The sequence below is a fragment of the Crocuta crocuta genome, unplaced genomic scaffold (assembly GCF_008692635.1).
Source record: "Crocuta crocuta isolate KB4526 unplaced genomic scaffold, BGI_CrCroc_1.0 scaffold343, whole genome shotgun sequence".
In the NCBI taxonomy this organism is placed as follows: Eukaryota; Metazoa; Chordata; class Mammalia; order Carnivora; family Hyaenidae; genus Crocuta; species Crocuta crocuta.
In genome coordinates, this window is record NW_027532679.1 from 5,064,722 (window position 1) to 5,085,912 (window position 21,191).

The 21,191-nt window shown below is 37.9% G+C and overlaps 1 protein-coding gene and 1 non-coding gene across 2 annotated transcripts in view; one reads left to right on the forward strand and one right to left on the reverse strand.

Annotated features, from left to right (window-relative positions):
• Window positions 1–834: 834 nt before the first annotated feature.
• Window positions 835–21,191, reverse strand: part of PWWP2A (PWWP domain containing 2A) — a 21,101-nt gene continuing 744 nt past the window's right edge. The window contains exons 2-3 of the mRNA XM_077780797.1: window positions 20,578–20,646; window positions 835–2,998 (exon numbers count right to left, since the gene is read on the reverse strand). Coding sequence (XP_077636923.1) covers window positions 1,291–2,998; window positions 20,578–20,646 — 1,777 coding nt within the window. The 3' untranslated portion in view covers window positions 835–1,290. The remainder of the gene's footprint in view (window positions 2,999–20,577; window positions 20,647–21,191) is intronic.
• Window positions 12,600–12,684, forward strand: TRNAE-UUC (transfer RNA glutamic acid (anticodon UUC)). The gene has a single exon. It is a non-coding gene; the product is annotated as a tRNA-Glu (tRNA).

Here is a 21,191-nt window from a genome sequence, read left to right on the forward strand (position 1 = left end):
CTAAAAATGAGGAAAATTAAACCCACACATTTATGAGAAATTGGCGGGAAGAGTGTCTCAAATCTAGAAGCACATCAGACCTATATGCTGTAAAACTTCATTTAAGAATATGTGGATTAATCACTTACTTGAATTTCATCTATCCTTAGATATTTTCTCTGATAGGACAAATACAAAAATAAAAGTTTAATTTCTTTCATCTCCTCTACATACTATTACAAAGAATAATTTTCTACCATCTTGAAATTTTTCAAAGCTTTTTGAGAAACACACACAAATAATTTGGATTTAGTCGATTTTATTTACAGCTTTTTTTTTTTTTTTTACATTTCAGAGCATTACACAATTACATTTTCTCATTTTCTGACCTGCAAACAGATACCTTAAACGGAAATATTTTTTAAAAATTATCAAATTAGGTACATCCAAAATGCAACAATTACACATATGACAATTAATTCACAAAGTGTAATTTACCAAGACGTATCCTAAGAATTTAGGAACAGCCAGTCAGGAGAAATCTGACCAAATATAGCGATCAACTATTTACACATCCAAAGACAAACCTACCTAAACTCCCAAACCAGAAATTTGAAAGTTTTTGTTAAATCCCCATTGGACAAAAGAGAGTGACGATTCAAAAACCTATTAGCCTTGAAAATCTTAACCCCAAATACTGGGCTTTCTCCCCAGTCTGCAACTGAATAGCAAGCATCTCAGTTTGTCAAACACCTAAGTATCAAACTCTTGTGCCACTGTGCACATAGAAAGGCTAAGTATTCATTAATTAAAAAAAAAGTAGTTATTAAATATCCACACTATTACCANAAATATGCAACCTGTGTCACACAGTGACAGGCTATATTTTATATATATGTATGTATATATATATGTATACATATATATGTATGTGTGCATGCATATACACACATATGTACATGTGTGTATATATATAAATATACACACACACAGTACTAGGTACAAATGGCAATTAACAGTCCCTGCAAAAATTCATTTTCAGTTGAGGCTATGGCTCCTATGCCTTGTGATGGTTTGACTTCAAAACTGAAAAATACTGCTGAAATCTTACTTCCTTAAGACAAATTCTGATTGCTAGTTCAATTTTAGCTTCTCAGTCTAAAAATGGCTATAAGTTAAGTATAAAAACATCAGCCAACCATACAATTTTTCCCTCCGATTTGGCCAAGCTATTTCGTAGAAGTGACTCCTAACTAGACTAGAAAATCTGTGGCGCCTTCCAACGGTTCTTGCCTACCTTACTGTCCATGTTCACGTTTCAAACTGTGTCAACAGAGCCCGCACTTCAGGGGTCAGCTGCTTGGCAGCCTTAGCCGCCTCTGTGATAGCCTTGCGATACAGGCCCTTTCTCTTCTTATTAAAGCGTGACTGGAAGTTTTCTAAAAAGGGGGAGAGTTGCGAAAGAGCAAGAAAAGAGGTTGTTGGAGACCCAAACCATGAAATACGGGCCTCCTGTCGAACTAAAAGCCCGTTATCTTTGCGGCTCACAGTTATAGTAAGAATACGGGCTGGCCACCAAGGGAAGCCATAGATCTTGGCCCAAACAATGTCCCCTACACATATGGTCCTGCCATCTGGTGTGACGCATTTAGAGACGTTTTTGGAAAAAACTTTCATTTTCAAGGAATTACTGAGCTTTTTCTCTTCCTTTGAAGAGTTGGAAGTGGAGGAGGTGGAAGGTGCATGCATACTGCCTGGAGGAAAATCAAAGCTTTCAGAAGAACTACACTCAGAGTTGGAGGATTTCAAATCATCTGTGCTATCAATGCTACACACTGAAGCACTGGAAGAGTCAGATTTCTTTTGATTTAGGGTCATGTAAACAGAGATATTGCTTTTGCTGCCCTTTTTGCCCAGTGTCTGTGGTTCATCCTGCTCACCAGGCACAAGCACTTCATTTGTGTCCTGAACCTCACTGCTGGCCTCTTCGGGGCCTTTTGAGGGACTCTGATTTTCTGAAGGGGCCTCACCTGCTGAGCGGGTAGAGGTGCAGCGAGACTGGGGCTTGGATGCCATCTTGCCACTCCGCATTTTCTCAAGTCCTGTCTTCAGAGAAGAGTCATTCTCCTCATTCCTGTACCTCTGTGGTTTTAAACGAACCCGGGGTGGAAGGGAACCTGAGCTGGGACTCTGATATCGACGTGTGAAATGGACTTTTGAATGTGCATTTTTGGATGTAGAGGTTTCACTTTGCTTCTTTTGTGCCTTTTCTTTGGCAATTTTCAACACTTCCCGAGCTTTTGCATGATCCATGTTCTTACTCTGGAGCACTTTTTTAGTACTTAACTGAGCTTTTGATGTGTTTGCCTGAGCAGAAACTTTGACTACTCTGCCTCTGCTGTGAGCAATATTGGAAACCTTAACCACAGCATTTCTTCTCTGGCTTTCATTTTGGTTTTTCCCATCCACTTTATGGTCAGTTTTCAGTTTTTTGTTCACAGTAGTTACACTTTCATTTTTCCGTTTCTTATCTTCGTATTTAGAAGAGTCACTTGCACTACTACCTTTTCTAATTTCCTTTTTTTCAGCAACAACACTGTTTTTACATTTGTCACACAGGACTTGCCTGGGTCGTAGTTTAATAGCATTCATTATTGAAGTAGGTTCTTCCCTGTACATTTTTCGTTTGGGTCGCTTAATTTTCCGAGGAGGTGGCTGAGGTATTGACTGGTTATAGGTGTCCCTGATAAACAAAGGGGGAGGGTAAGGTGCTCCTTCATGGAAGAGAGGTGGTGGTTTGCAAGTCCACAGGCTTTCCGCCAAGCTCGGTTCGGGAGGTGAGACAGGAGAAGGGTCATCGGGGACAGCACCATTCACTTCACGCTTGACTTCTGTCCCTCCCTGGAATGTATTACTTTGGAGCTGCATGGCTTCAGGTTTATCCTTATATTCTCTTTTGGGAAATACTGTCACAGGGATCCCATGGGGCCCAAACCTTGGAAAGAAATGAAAGAAAAGAAGAAGCCATTAACTCAATGTCGAAGATTCAGTTTCTTAAACTGAAACACCACCTAATGTTTGCTTAATGTTTGCTTGTATGACCTTTCCTGAAAACTATTTCATACTAAAGAATAAAAACAAATACCTGCTGACCACCTGGCCCCCAAAATCCTAAAGCCCTTCAATTTTTTATTGGTCCCACATCTTAGGTTTAAACAGATTGTACATCTAGGTATAAACTCAAATGACTGTTCTAAGCAGTGCCAGAATAACTGAGATTATTTAAAATAGACCTTTCAGAGTTGGATCAGAAAGGCATTCTATCAGATAGCTAAATACGAAATGTCATTTGATATTACATTCGCTGCACTATGGACAAGTCTAACAAATGCAACTATAAATTTGCAGCATACATAGTAACTCCCTCTGGTTATATGAGCTTTCAAAAGCTTCACAAAACAAATTCAGCCTTAATTACCCCAAAACACTGAATCAGTAAAATCCCATCTCAACTTTGTTTAATCACTAAAGACTCAAAGACAGCTGATCCTTTACTCTTGCACCCTAACTCTTAAGCCCTTCATCTACCTCCTGCCCCCAAAACCACAAAAACATGAGAAATTCAGATGCTCAAGTTACCACACAAGCAGACAGGTATAGAGCTGTGGCTTTCTAACTTCTTAAAACACACAGCACACACTGAAAAAATATCTTCACACTGCAATCTAATAAACATTTATGTAGGTATACATATATAAATGCACACTTAAGCCAAAGTTTCACTGAATACTTAACCTCATATTATGTGATACATAATGACACATTGCATGGATTTTAAAACTGGTCCTGACCCAGTTTGCAAAGCACTCGTATAGAACACCAATCTTTACAATTCCCAATCTCAAATAAAACAGGGGTCAATATAACCTTGTTTCTCATGTAGACTTAGAAATCAATGTGATTTAATCCTCCTTGGGCTAAACATCAAGAACTCTTAAAGCTAAACTTGCTACACTCAGATTCCTGCACATAAAAATAAAATCACACTACCAAAAAATGTCATCATATACATATTAGCAGGTTACTCTTAAGCACTATTTCATGGTGTTTGAATACCAGTGAACACAATTCTAATGTCAATCCTTTAAGGCAGAGGTGCTTAGAACCCATGGATCAGCCTCAGGCAGTCTAAACCAACTTAAGATGCAAATATTTTACATGTCTTTTTCACAAGAATGAGTCATGGTTCTTATACTCTCTACTCTCTAAAATGTCCTTATGTCTCCCAAAAGGTTCAGAAGATCTCTGTTGGGAAGAAGTCTTGAGATTAAGTTTTTAGGACTATACACACACCTGAACGTACACAGGGATGCATGAAGAGCCCACACTACCGGGTTCTAATAGTTCTAACACCCAAATCATTTTCTTCCTGAAGCCTTCTGTTTGGTGACCACAAACCAACAGCTTGAGAGAAATACTTACAAACTACAAAGGAAGAGGAAAGTTTTTACCTAGAGTGGGACAAATTTGAATCTGGGCTAGTCCACAATGGACACCTTCCTCTCTACATCAGACTCTGCAAAGTGGCTTTCTGTTCTAGTATCTGGTACTTAATGTTGGCTTCCTATTTCCTTGCAAGGTACCCTGGGCATTTAGCCTATTCACTTATATGTAGGTGCTCAATGACTGCTTTTTCAAGATGACAGAACAAGAGATGTGATTCTTGGATTTTAACATCGAACTACATAAAACAATATAACTTATCTGAGGTGAGATGGTGTTTTCAGTGGAAGAAAAAATGCGGTTCTTTTATTTGGCATAACTAAAACCATAATCATCCTAATGTCTGAGGTAAAGTTTCACACCTGTTCTTACGAACTCTATATCCACAGGTGTTACGAAACCTCACTAGATATAGGTTTTGTGTAAAAGGGGGTAACATTATTTCTTACCACTAAGGATTCAGGTTAGGAGTAACAGGAAAATGTCAGCCATGTTTCTTGACTAAAATTTACTTTGTTTAACTAATTTGATCCCATTTTCAACTAATTTACTAGACTAAAGGAACATTTCTCAAGCCTTAATTTATGAGGGTGATCTAGCCAACTATTTTAGAATTTCATATCAAATAAGCTGTGGAATCTGATATATTTTCCCTCAGTTTAATAAAAACATTAATTTCATACCTGGGGTTTTTTTCCTTGCCTTTCTCTCTTAAGCATATTAAATACAAGCATTAGATGTTTTTTACTAACACAGGAAGGCACTTCAGTATGTAATAAGAAAGCACCGAAAGGGGGACAAAAAAAGAAGCCAAGCTGGTAATTGTGAGTGGTGGATGACTGGCAAAAGCAGAAAAATTTTTAAGAAAACTTTCTCAAAGGACCAGAAAGATTAAATCACTGTAAGAAGAAGAGGGGTATCAATGTACTACTCCATCACAGTTGTCTCCCTAACATGGGGGGGGCAACACTTAATAACTAATGGTGGAGATGTTGGTTGAGATATCAATTTCTAGGATCACAACTATGATTTAAATTTTAAAAAAATCAGACTGTAAACATATGTAACTGCAATGAATTCATTTCATGTGTGTATGTATGTATATACAGATGCACATGTAAAATACATTTGGAACTATGCTCAAAAGTTTGAAAACCACTAACTTATGATACTGTAACCTTAATAAGAATATAAAGTAGCAACAAAACTGTGCTCTCTTGGGGCACCTAGCTGGCTAGGTCAATAGAGCATGTGACTCTTGATCTCAGAGTCATGAGTTCAAGTGCCATGTTGGGCATGGATTTAAAAAAAAATAAAAATCCTGTCTTAAAAATTACATAATCTAATTTCTCAAAATCTGCAACATAACACCCTGTGGTGTTTGAAAATGGGGATTCCTAAGCCCTTGCCACAAGACTTAATCATAAGACCCTTTCCTAGGGAGGAATGCGGGATTTAAATTTTTAGCATCCACTTTTGCTTTAGTTTTTTCTAAGGTGAAGGTATTTAGGTCTCCTGTAAATGTTCACAAAATGACCACAGCAGAGAATGATTTCAATTACTGGAGAGGTGGGGGGCAGACTAATATTCCTTGCTTGAGCTTCTTCTAAAAGAACTTTTTCACAAATACTTGAGTAATAAATAAGACCAAAGCATCTTTCCTCTTTTCCCCACCCCTTCTTTGTGCAGCACGAAGGTATTAATATATCAGTGACTCATCCTAACCCTTACCTATTTTCAGTATTCTTTAACCACTACCCAAAAATTCTAAAGGAAAAATATTCAGGTATTATGGCTTAATTAAAAATAGCTACTGGAGGGACTCCTGGGTGGCTCAATCAGTTAAGGTCTGACTTCGGCTCAGGTCACGATCTCATGGTTCATGAGTTCAAGCCCCACACTGGGCTCTCTACTGTCAGCACAGAGACTGGTTCAGATCTTCTGTTCCCCTTTCTCCCTGCCCCGCCCCTCAAGCACACTTACGCATTAACTCGCTCTCACGCTATCTCTCTCTCAAAAATAAACATTTGGGGCGCCTGGGTGGCTTAGTCGGTTGAGCGTCCGACTTTCGCTTAGGTCATGATCTCGCGGTTCGTGGGTTCGGGCCCCGCGTCGGGCTCTGTGCTGACTGCCAGCTCAGAGCCTGGAGCCTATTTCAGAGTCTGGAGAAATAAATAAAACTATTAAAAAGAATTTTTTTTAAAAAGAAAAATAGCTCCTGGAGCACCTTGCTGGTTCAATCAGTAAAACGTCCAACTTTAGCTCAGGTCATGATCTCATGGCCCACAAGTTCAAGCCCTTATGTCGGGCTCTGTGCTGACAGCTCAGAGCCTGGAACCTGCTTCGGATTTTGTGTCTCCCTTTCTCTCTATCCCTCCCCTGCTCATGCTCTCTCTCAAAAATAAATAAACCTTTAAAAAAAATTAATTAAAAAAAAAAAAAAAGCTCCTGGGATACCTGGCTGGCTCAGTTGGTAGAGCATGTGACTCTGGATCTCAGGATTAGAGGAGATNATAAAGGGATGTCTGAGTGGCTCAGTCCAATTAAGCGTCTGATTTTGGCTCAGGTCATGACCTCGTGGTTTGTGAGTTCGAGCCCCACGTCAGGCTCTGCACTGATAGTACAGAGCCTGCTTGGGATTCTCTCTCTCCCTCTGCCACTTCCCCACTTACACTCTCTCTCAAAATAAATGAACTTTAAAATTATTTTAACCTTTAAAAAATTTTTTTTTAAATAAAAATAGCTTCTGAGGAAAACCAGGTGAAGAATGCCAGAGACCTCTCTGAACTATCTTTGCAAATTCCTGTGAATCTCTAAAATTAAGTTTTAAAACTAGTTTTCTTCTTAATAATTTAGGAATAATGAATGCCAAAATTCTGAGAAGGAAAATACTAGTACTTAATTGTTATTTTGTGTCAAGGCAAGAAAAGGATACTTTTTCTTAAGTATCCTCAGCCAATGTAAAGGTCAAACAAATGTAATATAAAGTATTTAATAAGGCAAAATTCAAAATGTGACTATTACTAGGAAAGATAAGAATATTTTCTAATATTTGGGTTCCACTTTAGAGGTCTGAATTCCATGAAGGATTCTAGCATTGACTAAATGAAGCTCTTAATCACCCACTGATAAAATTATGGTATTTGCTTAAGATTTCTAGCATTAATGATCAATCCTATTGAGTAAAAATTACCATTCAAATTTCCTTTCCACAGGAACACTTCAAAAACAAAAGATGTTTACCAACAACTCTTACCTCTTATTCTGAAAGTGTTTTTTAAATGCCAATATTTTGTTTACCTGCATTAACTTCACAGCAACCTCAACCACCCCATCTCTGACCTAGGATTACACTCTTTTCCTTCCTGTTTACAATAGTTTAATAGTGCACAACTGATTCTCATTTTCTTCCTTCAAATTCTGGTTGCCAAGCTCCAACTGTAGGAGGAAATTGTTTTAAAAATATTGCACAGTAAGGATAAAAACAAAAAAGTAAGGTATTACTATTTTAGGCAAGCAAACAGGGGTCCTGAGGAATTCAACACTCAGAAAAAAATTCAGGAGGGTTAGCTAAGTGGTCTAGCCAGACCTCCCTCCAATAAACAGAAAACAAAAAGAAACTTTTTCTTCCTAGAATTATGTTCTCTTAAAGAATCTACAGTACGAAAAAATTATATGCAATTAACCACTTAAAAAATAATAATCCAGATTTATTTCATCTCAAGCAGATGTTTTCAGAAATTACTTCTTCCTTAAATGAGCAACAGTTTAAATCATACAGGAGGAAACTGTAAAGCACTTATTTTGGTTCACATTGCACCTCTGGAGATTGGTTATTATGTCAAAATTTAATCTCAGAACAAATGAAATTAATAAGCTGTACATACAGAAAATTTTACAAAATAAAAATGTATATCTAAGCCCCCCAAAATTAAAAATTCAAGCCTGTACACACAGTTCTGGGTGTATATCCCAAATAATTGAAAACAGGGTCTCAAAGAGGTCATTGCACATCCATGTTCATAGCAGCATTATTCACAATACCCAAAAGTGGAAACAAAAGACAAATGGATAAATAAAATGTGGTATGTACATACAATGGAGTATTATTCAGCCTTAAAAATGAAAAATTCTGTCACATTACAACATGGATGAACCATGCTAAGTGCAGTAAGCCAGAACAGATACCGTATGACTCCATTATAAGACAGCTAAACTAGTCAAATTCAGAGAAGCAAAGTAGAATGGTGGTTGTCAGGGGCTGGGGAGAGAGGGAAATGGGAAGTTATTTAATGGGTCTAGAATTTTAGTTTTATGAGATTAAAAAGTTCTGGAGATGTGTTTCACAACAATGTGAACGTATTTAACACTAGTTACTAAACTGTACACTTAAAAATGGTTAAGATGGCATATTATATGTGTTTTTTACCACAATTTTTAAAAATATTTAATTATATATTTACCTAATATAGAAGGGGAAAAGGTTGATGAAAAGCAGTATATTTTCATGGTAGTAATGGAATGATTAGTGCAAGAGAAAGAGTCACTACACTGATGAGTAACAGATCAACACCCCGACCTGAGGAGAGTCCAAGTGAACAGCACCACTGAGGGCAAATAATAATTATGTGCCTCAGATGTGGTACCGAGAACACCGCTTGCCTAGATAGCTCAAACCTCGCATAAGCAGCTATCAGACAAACCAATACTAAGGAACAGTCCCGATTACATATAGCCTATGTTATATGGCAGCTAAATGCAATACATGGAGGAGGAAAAAACCTTTAAAGGACATTATTGGGAAAACTGACAAAATACTGAAATATGGGCTGCAAATTAGATAAAAGTACTCTGAATGTTTCCTATATTTGAAAACTATATTGATCTTAAGAAACAAATGCTCAAGTATTAAGAGATAAAGGGAAATGATGTATGCAACGTACTCTCAAAATAGTTCAAGAAATAAATACATTTAAAGAACAATAAAGCAAACATGGCAAAATGCTTAAAAATTAGTGAATCTAGATAAAGGGCTTATAAGAGTTGTCTGCTATGTTTGAAATTATTTCAAGATAAAAATGTTTTAAAAATTAGTCTTAAAAAAGTACAATCTTTAATTCAACTCAACTCCACCAAAACATTTAAGCAAAGAAAGTACATAAAAAAGAAAATTTGGAGGCACCTAGCTGGCTCAGTCAGTAGAGCATGCAACTCTTAATCTCAGGGTCATAAGTTCAAACCCCACACTGATGGGGAGCCTGCTTAAAAAAAGAAAACTTAGCCTACTTAAGCAGAAACGCCAGCAAATGCACTTCAAGTGCCACTAAGCACAAAATCTATATTCAGATACAGCTATGTTAATTATTCAGAGTATAAAATGAAGTCCCAGCCACAGAACCCAACTTCAGTAGGCAAGACCCAAATGATGACTACTCGTTGCCAAAAGAGAATGTTAGACTTGAGAGGGAAGAAATCACTATGGATTAGTGATCAGGCAATGAGCTTTGTAGGAAATGGACTACACCTAGAAGGGCCCAGGCAGACTTACTGAAGAGGGAAATAAAAAGAAGTATAAAGAGGTTACACATTTGGGAATGCTGGTAACCAATTTAAATTGGTTTAAAAAAGTAAACAGTGGGAGCAACTGGGTGGCTCAGTTGGTTAAGTGTCCAACTTTGGCTCAGATCATGATCTCACAGCGGGTGGGTTTGAGCCCCAGGTCGGGTGCTGTGTTGACAGTCAGAGTGTGGCGCTTGCTTCAGATTCTGTGTCTTCCTCTCTCTCTCTGCCCCTCCCCTACTTGTTCTCTCTCTCAAAAATAAACATTTAAAAAAGAAAAAAAAAATCTAAGTGAAACAGTGAGCAGATGTTCCAAAAAATCAGCAGATGACCAAATGCAGCATTAGGAGTCACCACACAGAAACCCGATTCCCTCTTCCATAGAAAGGTAAGAATTCTGAAGCTTAAACAAGCCATAACAAAGACAATCCATCTGGCAGAAAGAGAAAGGCATGTTGGAGAGAGTGTGTATGGGGAGAGCACTGCTATGAAAGTTTGGTGAGAGGGTACTGAACGGAGAGCATCAGTCTCTTAAGGCAAGACCAGTAAAGGGGCGCCTGGACGGCACAAACTGTTAAGTGCCTAACTTTGGCTCAGGTCATGATCTTAAGGTTCCTGACTTCCAGCCCTGGCTTTCTGCTGTCATTGCAAAGCCTGCTTTGGATATTTTTTCTCTCCCCCCTCTCCCCCTGTCACTCCCCCACTTGTGCTCTCTCTCAAAAATCAACATTTTTTAAAAAATCATCCCCCCCTCCCCAAAGACAAGACCAATGAAGGCTTCTGATTGTACAGTGATGGGATCAGAAGTGTCTCCATTATTTTGATAAAACTTAAGCTCAGGGACGCCTGGGTGGCTCAGTCAGTTGAGTGACCAACTGTTGGTTTCAGCTCTGGTCATGATCTCAGTCACAGGACCCAGGTCCAGCTCTCTCTCTCTCTCTCCACCCCCACCCCCCGCCCTTCCCCTACTTGTGCTCTCTCTCAAAATAAACAAATTTAAAAAAAATTTAAAACTTGGGATCAGTTCTGCTAGTCTGGTCCTATCATTTAATAACTGTAAAGAAAAGCACAAAATTATTTTCCTTTCCCTAACTAAAAGGTGTCATTCTCAAAGCTAAGCCCTCTTCAATGTTTTAAAAGCATACAGGAAGTAGAAACACTATAAGGACTAAATTTCTCTGCAACTATAACTTATTCTTCATGACAAAGCTCAAAATTTCCTCACAAGCCATCTGCCCCAAGGGGGCAGTGTGTAAAAAAGATGGAAAAACATACCACACCATAGATTATGCAAGCATCTACATATTCCATTCCCTAGTAAAATATGTCAAAGTTATACATCACAGATGTTACCTGAAGCTTCTACGATCCTTTTAAGGTGTTTTAAAGATAAAGATTACACTGCAATATAACGGGATTTAGTGTCTAGTCAAGCAAACCCATCTTACTTAATTCTGCCACTTAGTTAATACATACAGCACTTACTATGGGATAAGAACTATTCTAATATATACTTATTCATATTAATTGATTTAATCCCCACAACCCTTCAGTAAAGTGTTAGACCTATCCTCATTTTATAGAGAGGGTGAAGTGATGATCTTCCCAAGATGACATGGCTGGTACGTAGTACACAGTAGAGCCAGGATATGAATCAATGCAGTTAACCAGAGTCAGGTTCTTCACTGCTGCTGCTGCTACTACAACCACTGCCTCCATTTCATCAAGTTTCGTATCCTCTCTCTTCCACCTCCGCTTCCCGGCTAAGGGAGTGGAGGGGCTGACAGGTCCACACACTCTTCTCAGAACCCGTGGAGATAGACAGGCTTCACAATTCAGAATTTTCCTGGTTTTTGGAGTAAGCCACCTATCATCAGGCATATTAATACTTCAGCAATGAAATGAAAGAACATTCACACTAAATGGGATAAACAGATGCAAAGGTTTGATAGATAAAGAGATGAAATAGTCACCAAGAAAGTAACAAAGTTCAGTTTTCTGAGCGTTTTGGATACTGGATTTGCAGTTAAGTAACCAAAGAACTGTCATCTAGATTAAGAATATGCATAACTGCTCACCTTAGGGCCTAGAACATAATAAGTAGGCACAATATATGGTAACTATTAAAGTTAAAATGTATTCAATTTTATTAACTATAAGTGAATATGGAAACTGTTTTTAATTAAAAACTACAAGTATTACAAGAGCAATCTGCAGGGACTACGGGTACCCACATGGGCAAGGACGCAGGGGGGATGACTTTAACAACATAAAAACAAACCATGCACCAATTATGACTAGAATACCAGGAAATATATTTTAAAATTAAGTGCTAGGGAGGGAGGCTGCATAAAAGTTTTAAAATAACATCTAACTAAAAAAATGTATTCAATCTTTGAAAAGTCTATTCAGTCCTCTTATAAAATCATGGATAGCTTTTGGAGGATTCGGGGTTAAACACTAATAATTTCAATTTTAAGCTCCCAATCATGTACTCAACCAATCCTCTAAAAACCTGTCTGGGTAACTAGGTTTAGAAATAAAAATGGAGACGGGGCGCCTGGGTGGCTTAGTCGGTTAAGCGTCCGACTTTCGCTTGGGTCGTGATCTCGCGGTTCGTGGGTTCGAGCCCCACGTCGGGCTCTGTGCTGACTGCCAGCTCAGAGCCTGGAGCCTGTTTCAGTCTGTGACTCCCTGTCTCTCTGACCCTCCCCTGCTCACGCTGTCTCTCTCTCTCTCCTAGAAATAAATAAAACATTAAAAAAAAAATTTAGAAATAAAAATGGAGACGACTTATAAACACTTATGCTTCAGTCTTTTTTTTTTTTTTTAATTTTTTAATGTTTCTTTTTGAGAGAGACAGAGAGAGAGAGAGTGCAAGCAGGGAGGGCCAGAGAGAGGGAGACAAAGAACCCCAAGCAGGCTCCAGGCTCTGAGCTGTCAGGACAGAGCCCAACTTTGGGCTCAAACCCCCAAACTGCGAGATCATGACCTGAGCTGAAGTTGGATGCTTAACTGACTGAGCCACTCAGGTGCACCTATGCTTCAGTCTTTTTAAAAGTAAAAATAGTAACAACATCTGTATGGTAGTCAAATTATTTAACTCCTTAATAGTAAACTTTATTTTTTTAAATGCTTATTTTTGAGAGAGCGTTCACAAGCTTGGGAAGGAGGCAGGGGCACAGGATTCAAAGCAGGCTGTGCTGAAGGGCAGGGAGCCCAATGAAGGGCTGGGAACTCAGGAACCGTGAATGGAAGCTACGTGCTCAACACCAGTCAAGAGCAGACAAATCTTGGCTTCACTTTTATACATCTCTTAGAGCAACACAGTTGACATTTTCCCAAGAAAAGGAACACTGGTATAAAAGGTACTATTTCGGGGCGCCTGGGTGGCTTAGTCGGTTAAGCGTCTGACTTTCGCTTAGGTCATGATCTCGCGGTTCGTGGGTTCGAGCCCCACGTCGGGCTCTGTGCTGACTGCCAGCTCAGAGCCTGGAGCCTGTTTCAGTCTGTGACTCCCTCTCTCTCTGACCCTCCCCTGCCCACGCTGTCTCTCTCTCTCTCCTAGAAATAAATAAAAATATAAAAAAAATATTAAAAAAATAAAAAAATAAATAAAAAAAATAAAAGGTACTATTTCATTAATGTAAACACTCATCAGTGTGCAAACTCCTGAACAGAGTTCCCTTGGTCCTGGTTCTAAAATATCAAGGAGTTTTATGTTTCCTATGTTTCCATTATGAATTCTAAGTACTTTTAATATTTCTTTTGTATTATGTCTAATGGGGTCTACCACACAGAGGCTTAAATTATTTCTCAACAGATTTTTTTTTTTTAGCAAAAACAGGCCATTCAACAACTTACAGTATTTTAGTCTTTAAATTATTTCCCAATTAAGTTATTCAGCAGCTGGTAAAACATCCCAGGACCACCATATTATGAAGAAGAAACCCTATTTCCAAAAATGCCCAAAAGTATTCACTAAATTGAAATGAAGAGCAATTCACCTTTTTTTCTTTCTTTTATTTTTTTGGAGACAGACAGAGTGAGCAGAAGAGAGGGGCAGAAGGAATAAGAGGTATCATTTCAAGCAGACTCTATGCTCAGCGCACAGCCTGATGTGAAGCACTTGACCCACAACCCTAGGATCACAACCCCAGGCAAAAGCAAGAGTCAGAGGCTCAACCAACTAAGCCACCCAAGCACCCGAAGCAATTCATCTTTTTTTTTCTTAAGCTTACTCATTTGTGAGAGAGAAAGAGTGCACACACATGCACAAGCAGAAGGGCAGAGCAAGAGGGAAAGAGAATCCCAAGCAGGCTCTGCACTGTCAGCACAGAGCCTGACACAGAGCTCGAACTCACAAACCCTGAAATCTATGACCTGAGCCTAAATCAAGAGTTGGACGCTTAACTGACTTGAGCCACCTAGGCACCACCTACCCCCCAGCAATTCATATTTTAAAAGCAAGCAACTATTGCCAGGTTGAGAGAGGAACAAAGAATCGTATCATTTCTACCCACCCCATCAAAATCATAAGCTAAATGGTAATGGTAAAAACACTGAAGTAGATTTAGAACAGGATTGCTTTCAGATCTTTTTTTTTTTAATTTTTTTTTAATGTTTTTATTTATTTCTAGGAGAGAGAGAGAGAGAGACAGTGTGAGCAGGGGAGGGTCAGAGAGAGAGAGAGTCACAGACTGAAACAGGCTCCAGGCTCTGAGCCGGCAGTCAGCACAGAGTCCGACGCGGGGCTCGAACCCACGAACCGCGAGATCATGACCTAAGTGAAAGTTGGACGCTTAACCGACTAAGCCACCCAGGCGCCCCCAGGATTGCTTTCAGATCTTAAGAGAATTGCATATTGTTCAAAAAGGGCATGTGTAAAGTACCTACTAATATCTGTCGCTTAGAATTTCAGGCAATTTACTTAATCTCTCTGAGCCTTAGTGTCTTTATCTGTGAAATGGGGATTAGTGGAAAATACTTCATTGGATTTTCCAGAGAGTAAACTGAAAACAATGTATACAAAGTGCTTGGCCTAGGGCCTAGTTTAAGAGAGGGAAAACACATAGTGGCTACTGTTAATTACAGAAAGTAAAGACTGGCAATCTTCCTAGAAGATGGGAATATGCAGAAAGTGAAATTAAGTATTTTGGAGGTATGAGTTTTAATAGGCTAAAAACCACTATTCTATTGTAAGGTGACTATATAAAACTAGTCCAAGGAAAAAAGATGAAAGTTATAGACTATTAAATTTCTAGTGGGTAACCAGATTTAGGAAACCTATTTGCAAGTCTAATTACCAGTTCTATAATAAGGATCTGGATCTGCCACCCAAGTGGCCCATCCCCACATGCACTGCTTACTTTATAATTACATTCAATCAAAATTAACTAGTAACTTTTAAAACAGGTTTAACAAATTTATGGTCCTACTATTTTGGCAAAACCACTCCCCAAATATTAGTTATCTCCAAATATGGTCTAAGAATCACCTTCATCAGAATCATCTTGGTTAAAACTGCAAATTGGAGCTTAAGCACACTTGTTTGGAAGCCCAATGCCCAAAGTGTTTAGCAAAAACATTCTGTTAAATCCACCCAAAGTGGAACTTAACCTCCACTTACTCTCTTGTAAGATCAGACACTAGAGCAAACTCTGTTCTGCTGCTGCTGTGTGCCTGAATTAATAGGAATTTAGGGAGAACAGGGTCAATAAATTTCAAGAAATAAGAATGTATTTCATAGGTACAAATAACTACTAAGAACATATTTCCTTTTTCTTTTTTTTAATCAATATGACATTAACTCAGCCAGAACAGAGATGAGCACATACTACAGAAACTCTTTAATAGCTGCCCACTGAAAAGCAGATATTAGGAAGATTAAGCCTGTTTTCTTCAAGAACTTTGCTTTAAAACAGTACATAGTGAGGTATGGTCTGTCTTACATAAAAAAGGCTGAAAATTAACCTCATTAGAAACCCCAAGTAAAATAAAACATGCCTGGCACAGTTTGTGTTTACATCTAGTTTATCTAGTTTATAAAATTAAGCTTTAAAATCTGCTTTTAATAGCATGATGTTACAGGATTTTTACACTCAAACTAGGTTTTTAATGTCCAACCATTCACTACCTCTTAAACAGAAAATCCTTGCAGTCCAGCGTGCTACGGAAGAGCACACTCTCAATACAACATATATATTGATTTAGCAGTGGGTGTCCTAAAACTGTCTGGGTCAGAAAGTGGTCAGAAAGTAGCCTCTGTGCTAGCTTACTATGGGAACCTCTTATCTACACCTTGGGATATAAGCAGTATAATCACAAAAAAAAATTTTTTTTCAGTGTTTTAAATATGTACAACTCAACACAAGCATTCAAGCATACTACTTGAGGACCTAAATTCTCAACCTGGACGCTTAGTATAAGCTACTAATACCACTACTCACTGCTTCACCAGAATGGCTGTATATTTTTCCCACCAAAAGTAGAGCTATTGCACCATACGTTTCATGGTCTCTGTAAAGAAAGAAAATCATTGTCTTGGTTTATATTTCCTTAAAAAAACAAATAAATTTCTACAAATTGTTTTAAGAACTTAGTGAAATCTGAAGTTTTTTAAAGAAATCACCTCAATTCTTTTTAATGCAACAGCACCCCCATACACACACACAATATTTGTAAAAGGTCAAGGCTAAAATGTTAACTAGCTGCAACTTTTAATAAGCACATACCACAAAATTAAAATCCACAGGGTTTTTAACGCATAAACATTTACTTCATGACTCCTTAATCCATATCAGATCAAATAAAATGGACTTCAGAGAGGTTTTTCAGGATTTCAAAGTGGCTTCAGAACTTTCTAAGATGTGGAGAACAGTGGTGAACAATTTAAATGATCCCTCTGTGTAGTTAGAAGCCACAGGTCCCGGCAAACACTGTTGCTGCCGGGAGGGATTGAGAAGGCTGAAACTACCTTTTCAGAAGCGGAGGCTGCAGGCTTTTGCCCTCTGCAGATAATCCTGACCGGTTAAAGTTTTCTCTATTTGGAATTATTAAAGTTGGAAGTGTGTTTAAGGGATAGGGCTACAGAGTGCAGGCAGGCAGGTGAAATCTGTATCATTTCTACTGACCCAAACACACCAGGGAAGAGAGGCTTTCAAAAGAGGCCCTCAGGGGACTGGTTGTTGCACCTTCGGTGCACTACTGAAGGAAAAGAACTATTTTTAAAAATTATGGAAATTCATCCAATTGGATGCAACTGGAAAAAAAATTCAGAATGTGTAAAGTTCTGTGCTCGCTTCGGCAGCACTTACACCAGAATGTGGAAAGTTCTGCCAAAGTCTATGGTTTAATAAACACTGCAAGGGAATAAATGTTACCAACAAGAGAACTACCAAAGAAAAACTTATGAAACTGATCAACCAATTGCAAAGTATAAACTTTATTTGAATCCTGATTTGAACAAAACTTAGATGTCGATTGAGATGTTAATTTTGAGATGTACTATGAAATTTTTACACTGACCACAGGATAACAGAAAGGAACTGCTATTATTTGAGCTGCAATAACAGTAGTACAACTATGGTTTTAAAGTCCTTATCTTTTCAGAGGTCTATACCGAAATTCTTATGGTGAAGAAATAGGTTTAGAATTTGCTTCGAATAATCCAGTGGAGGTGGGCATATGATGAAACAAGTGTGACTAATAATTGATAAATGTCAAAGCAAGAATGATACATACGTGGAGGTTCATTTCCCATAATACAAAATTATGACACAATCACTGATTTATTATTGTCTAAAATATTCATTAAGACACTTTAGCAACCTGAAGGAATGCTTATTATATAATGCTAAATGAAACAAATGTATTTATGTCAAAATTTCAAAAGCTTAAGGTTAAAGAAGAAAAGGGAGTAAGAAAACCAAACTGAATTTGTGGGTTAGTTGATTATTTTTATCTGCTAATATTAGAGTATTGTCATTATATATTACTAATGAATTCAGAACTAGGCATGTAATTTACACTACCTAAGAGAGCTGGGTATAAAACAGTGCAGGAGCCTAGCATAAACTAAAGAATGCCTTAAAGGGTATTCAGTTTCAAATAAATCCTAAGCTACATTAAAAGCAGTTTTTAACCAGATATTCAAGTATTTTCATTCTTAGTATGACAGTGTCATTTAAATAGTAGCCAAAGCAAGCTACTTTGAAGGTATGAGGAGGAAGTAACAATCAAACTAGGGCGGTACAAGAAAACTAGACCCCTTGGGCACCCTATTCATTTTACAAATACATAAACTGAGGCATGAAGTTTGCTTGTTTGGATTTGTGAACTGCCTAAAGTCAAAATGAATTAGCCTCATAAACTACAGACTGGAGCCCAAAGAGGCATAGGGATTTGCCCAAAGTTACAGTGTTAACTGGAGCCTGGCACCAGAAGTCAGACCCCAACTACTCCTGACACCCTGTGCAGATCAATCTACTAAGTGGTACTACCACTTTTTCATTTTTCTTTTTTTTTTTAATTACATGCATCCTGTTTCTTTTCACCACTAAAAGATTCTCAAAAATGTGTTCTTCAATCAAATAACTAAAAATACGGCAAAAAAAAATAGTAAAATGACAGGAGAGTGAAGAACGTCTAATGCTTACAAAAGCAGACTCCAGATCAATCCGTATATATGAAAAGCTATACACTAGGATTGAACACTTTTTTCTACACCGTGAACAACTCTTCCAGCTTTAAAAGACATTTCTGTACCACTGATGTCAGAATAAAATAATCAGAAAAAGCATTAACTGGCCCTCTTAAAGACGGAAGAAAACCATACATGTACACTGAGGCACTTAGGAGTCTCCCAAATGTAATTCTTTCCTATCTCCTTGAACAAGCAAGAACCAAGACTTCAGAGACTGCTTTGTGTTCCACATATACAGCTAAGGAAGTGGGGAATCTGCAGAGCAGAAGGTCTCATGGCTGTTACCTGACTCAAGAATCTGCTTGGCTCCAAAACGCATCCTCTCTGTTCTACCTAACTACTGATACTATGTAGTTTCTACTGATACTATCTAACTACTATGATACTCTGTATCATAAAACTGCTGAAATCAAGATAGGCACTAAATTTCAGAAATCTGCAATTCTTTACTTACTGTTTAAAATTTTCCAGCCCAACTTTCTAATATGAAAAGAGAAAAAGTATAGGCTTTAGAATCAGATCAACCTACACTTGCCATTTAAAAGCTTTACCATTTAAAAGCTCAGTGACTGGCCAAATTAAATGAACTTCAGTTTCCTCCTATATAAACGAAAAATACCACCAGAGTTATAAAGACTAAAGCAAGTGGTACAATGCCTGGTACATAATAAGCACTCAATAGGACACTCTTGTTATTTTTACCTAAAGGTTTAATTAAACGGCCAATTCAAATAAGATTCAAACTTGTTTTTAAAGCAGCTGATTACTATAGTTATGGCAGAATCTATGAAGAGTATCTCCTGGATCATCAGTTAACTCCAAAACTGTACATGCAAATATGCAATCAAGGTAAGGCACAGATTACAAAATATATGGGCAGATCCATTTTTCCAATTATGAAAAAGATACCCAACTAGACAATCATTAGTCCAATAACAATTCCTTCAAGTGCTAAATTTTTCAAACACTGTATGTTATTTCCTCACCAATTCCACAATGGCTACTTCCCATATATAAGCTTCCAGAAGGCAGGGACTGTATCTCATAACATTCAGAACACTAAGAGGTGCCTTACACACAGATGTGCTCAATAAATATTTGTTGAATGAGAAGTTGATGTGGTTTCCTTAATGACCTTTAAAAAAAACTTTAATGACAGAATCCTTTCACTTTCAAACATTAAAATGCAAAAGGTTTATAATAAAAATACCTCTCTCAAGCAAAGAAATTGTTGCCTATAAGAAGCATGGTTAGCGAGGCAGAACTCAAACAACAAACTGCAATTTCCTATCAAAGAAAAGTTTTAAAAATAAAACTCCAACACAATGAGCACCTCAACAGAGGAAAGCACTATCTATTCCATTGCCAGGAACAACTTACCTTTTCGCACCTTCCTTTTGCAGATTTGAAATCCAGATTCTCACACAATCACTGGCCTTCACTTCTGTTTGATTCAATAGCATACACACTACTGAGTCTCTCTCCTTCACTATTCAATACATGAGTAGAAAGCACACTGGTCTTACTCTGCTTTCTAACTATGAAAGCAAAAGTGCACTAGTCCTAATCCAAAATTCTCAAAAAGAAAAGGGAAAAGAAAAAAAAATTTTGAGATTAAACAATGAACAGAAGTAATTGTAAAGGCTCCCATCTTCCTCCCTGCCCACACATCCTACTTCAATGTGTGTGTGTTTTTCACAAGTGCCTTCAGTATGTATTTTAAATGGTTTTTTTCCCCCCAAATGGGAAAAAGCCTCTGGTGTTTTGATGGGAGGACAAGAAATTAAAAACAAAACATATTAAAGTAAGCCATTTCCAAACAGGTGAGATACCCATCAGAGTGTGTGCTGTTGCAGGAAACAGAATGGAGAGCCGTGAATGGGAGTCTCTGCACTTCATATCTGCAAAAGAAGAGAATAAAAAGATTAACTTAACTCTAGACTTGGAATACCTTCTTTACCCGTTTAAAGCAATGCCCTTAAACATTTTAAATGTACTAAGACAAAGGCTTGTGGGTGAACTCAACCTTCTTGCCCTTAACACATAAATTTAAACTATATCTACAGTATTAGAAATCAATATTTGAACACTTTGATACCACACCATCTTGATATTACAGGGTAAAAAAAAAATCTCTCTCTTCTTTAGGCTTTTCTTAAAACCATCATTTTAATTAGCCAAATGGGTTCCCTATTGCACAGTTATCTAGGGAGAATTAGTTCTAACAGTAAGAAAAACAGTCTGGAGGTTCATTTCTAACAAATACTCTACCCCCTATAAGGAGTGGCAGTTAACCTTCTGGGAACCCCAATGCACACACCCCTTTCTCCAACCTCATTAAAGGTTAAGAATAAAAGTGCCCCACGAGCAAAGTCATCCCCCCCGCCCCCGCTCCCCACCCAGCACCACATTCTCCGCAAAACTCCTTCCTTATTTCGCGTTTCCC